The 2,710-nt window shown below is 46.6% G+C and overlaps 1 protein-coding gene across 1 annotated transcript in view; it reads left to right on the plus strand.

Annotated features, from left to right (window-relative positions):
- Positions 1-647: 647 nt before the first annotated feature.
- Positions 648-2,710, plus strand: part of ADRA1D (adrenoceptor alpha 1D) — a 31,143-nt gene continuing 29,080 nt past the window's right edge. Inside the window, 1 exon segment of the mRNA XM_008050448.1 lies at positions 648-681. Coding sequence (XP_008048639.1) covers positions 648-681 — 34 coding nt within the window.

Consider the following 2,710-nt stretch of genomic DNA (forward strand, 5'->3'; position numbering starts at 1 on the left):
AATAGGATGCATCTGTCACAAATTCCTTCTCTGTCAGCACCGTCTCCCAGTTCAGCATTCTAACTCTGGCAGTGCCAACCATTCTGTATCATCTTCACAAGCAAGAGGGCAGTCCAGACCTCAGTCCCCTCATGACCTCTTGTAGGGTTCCTTCAAGTCTTCTCTTTCAGGGGCTGGAGTCCAAGGTTCCTCAGGCTCGGAGTTAGCTTATCAGCTATGAAACAACATGTTCCTTTTTCTTTACTATCACTTTAAAGAGGTGCCATAGGGAGAAGAGATAAACACAAGTGGATAGTCTTCCATCTAACCCGGGAGCAAGGCCACTCAATCACCAAGAACTCAAGGACCAGAAGGGTCTCCAGGGCTCTCTGGTCCAGCAATCTGTCCACAAGTTACCTGGAGCCCACAGGGCCATAGAGGTACCTCAGGGACCAGAACACAACATGAAAGGGAAACCCAAAGGGGCTTTGTCTCTGATCTAACCAAAGCTTCTTCATAAATATCTGCTTGTTTACATTGGGCGTCTGTAAAGATTTCTTTTAAAGAAAGAAGTTTCCTTGCTTTAATCTCTGATCTGGTCCAATCCTATTTATCTCATTTCATCTCACCCAGGCCCAAGGATTTGCCAAAGGTTATACAGTGAGGAGATGCAAAGCCTGAACACCAATGTTTGGTTCCCAGGTAAGTGGTTCCAAAACCACTGATGATTTCCCTGCTGCCCTGGGAAAGGCTCGGCATTTCAAAGATACAATTTGCCACTGGGCGCGGTGGCTCACACCTATAATCCCGGCACTTTGTGAGGCTGAGGTGAGAGGATTGCCTGAGTTCATGAGGTCTCACCAAGCTGTTCAAGACCAGCTTGGGCAGCTTGGTGAGACCTCATCTCTACAATAAATCAAAAAACTAACCGGGCATGGTGGTGCGTGCCTGTAGTTCCAGCTACTTGGAAGGCTGAGGCAGAAGGACGATCACCTGAGCCCAGCAGGGCGAGGCTGCGGTGACTGTGAGCATGCCACTGCACTCCAGCCTGGGCAACATGGTGAGACTCTGACTCAAAAAAAACAAAACAAAACAAAAGATACAATTTGCCTTCAAGGGGTTTGGCTCTAATGGGGAGAATTGAGCGAATGACTGATGGGATGTGGGGAGTAGATCCTGTCTTATCACAACTGAGGCCACCACTGGCCCCACCCATTCATCCTCTACACTCTGTGACAAATAGTTGAACCAAAGGACTAAACCCAACCGTATTATTCAGCTGAGCACATTGATAATAACTTCAGAAAGCCCTCCAACATTTCTTTAGACAAGGATGCCCTCACTTCCACAGGTCAAGTCAAGGTAAAAAATAAAGAAGAATGGAAGACAATCTTTGACCAAAGGGCATTTAAACTCTCCTTGAAATCCACTTCTTCCAGAAAGCCCTTAAGGTTGATTGGAGGGAACTAACTTCAGATGGAAATGCAGTGGGGATGTAGCTAAAAGCAGAGTTTCTAGACCCTGAGATTCAGCTAGCGAAGGTTCTAGCCATTGTTGAAGGTGATTTCCCTCTGCACAGGGTTCTATTTATATATGAGATTCTAGAACACAGATCTCATGTAAGATAATTTCAGGAACAAAGGCCTCTGATTCACATTCATTTATTTGTAATCCAAATAAATCCCAGGGTCCTGTGTGGCTCAGTCTGAATGCAACTTCCCTTTTAAAGAAACAACCACCTCATCATGCTTCCTGGGGTCGCATGAATTTAAATGAATGTTTTGAGCACCACCCCCACACTCAAATTAAAAAAAAAAAAAAAAAAGGAAAGAGTCCAGTCCCACAAGACTGAATGTGCTATGAATTTAACTCAAAGCATTGATGAGTCATCAAAGAAATATTTTTAAAAGAGTAAAATGGTCATAATTTAGGAGAAGCCATATGGCAAAAGACTGGGAGAAGGCATTATTGGAGTAAGAACGGAAAGCAGAGTGAGGCATGATCAGGACCTGACCTGAAGCAGAAACTATGGAAAGAAGGGGATGAATTCACAAACTTGTTGCTCTTGCCAGAAGCACATGACCCCAACCCCTTCCCGGCTTTGAGCATCTGATAAGCAGGTACAGAAAACACAGGACCTGTAGTGATCCAGGACCTCACAACTCCCGCCCTTCCATGTTCCTTTTCCTGGAGCTCAAGAACTTCCAGAACCCTCTTGCAGACCTTCTGAGGACCATCGAAGCCTGAAATCGTGCAAGGGTGCTCCATGTCTTCCAGGCATGCTATCCCACAACTCCTCCTTCCCTGCTGGCAGGAACACCTCCATCCAGCCTCCTGCTGGCTCTCTAGACCAGAATAAAGCACAGTTCTCTATGTGACTCTGGTGAAGTAGCTCCCTAGTAACCCAGCCCAACCTTGTTTAACTGTGTCTCCTATTCCCAATCTTCTCTGAAAACTCCAAGCCCAGAATCAGATGGACTCCACCAGGGTTATGCCTGCCCCTGTGCTATGAGATGGCAACCAGCCATGGACACTGATCCGCCATCTAACACCCCACACACACAGCAAGACCTTCCCTTTCAGTGCCCTCTGTCCCTCCTCTTCAAAGAGGAAGCCCAAACTCAAGGTTTTGCTTTTGGTCAGCTTTCAGTTAATCCTTAGAAGTCACTTTGCGCCAGGCTCGGTGGCTCAGCCTGTAATCCCACGCCTTTGGGAGGCTGAGGTGAGTGGA

Source organism: Carlito syrichta, unplaced genomic scaffold, assembly GCF_000164805.1.
Source record: "Carlito syrichta isolate Samal-C Ts95f unplaced genomic scaffold, Tarsius_syrichta-2.0.1 Scaffold146527, whole genome shotgun sequence".
Lineage (NCBI taxonomy): Eukaryota > Metazoa > Chordata > Mammalia > Primates > Tarsiidae > Carlito > Carlito syrichta.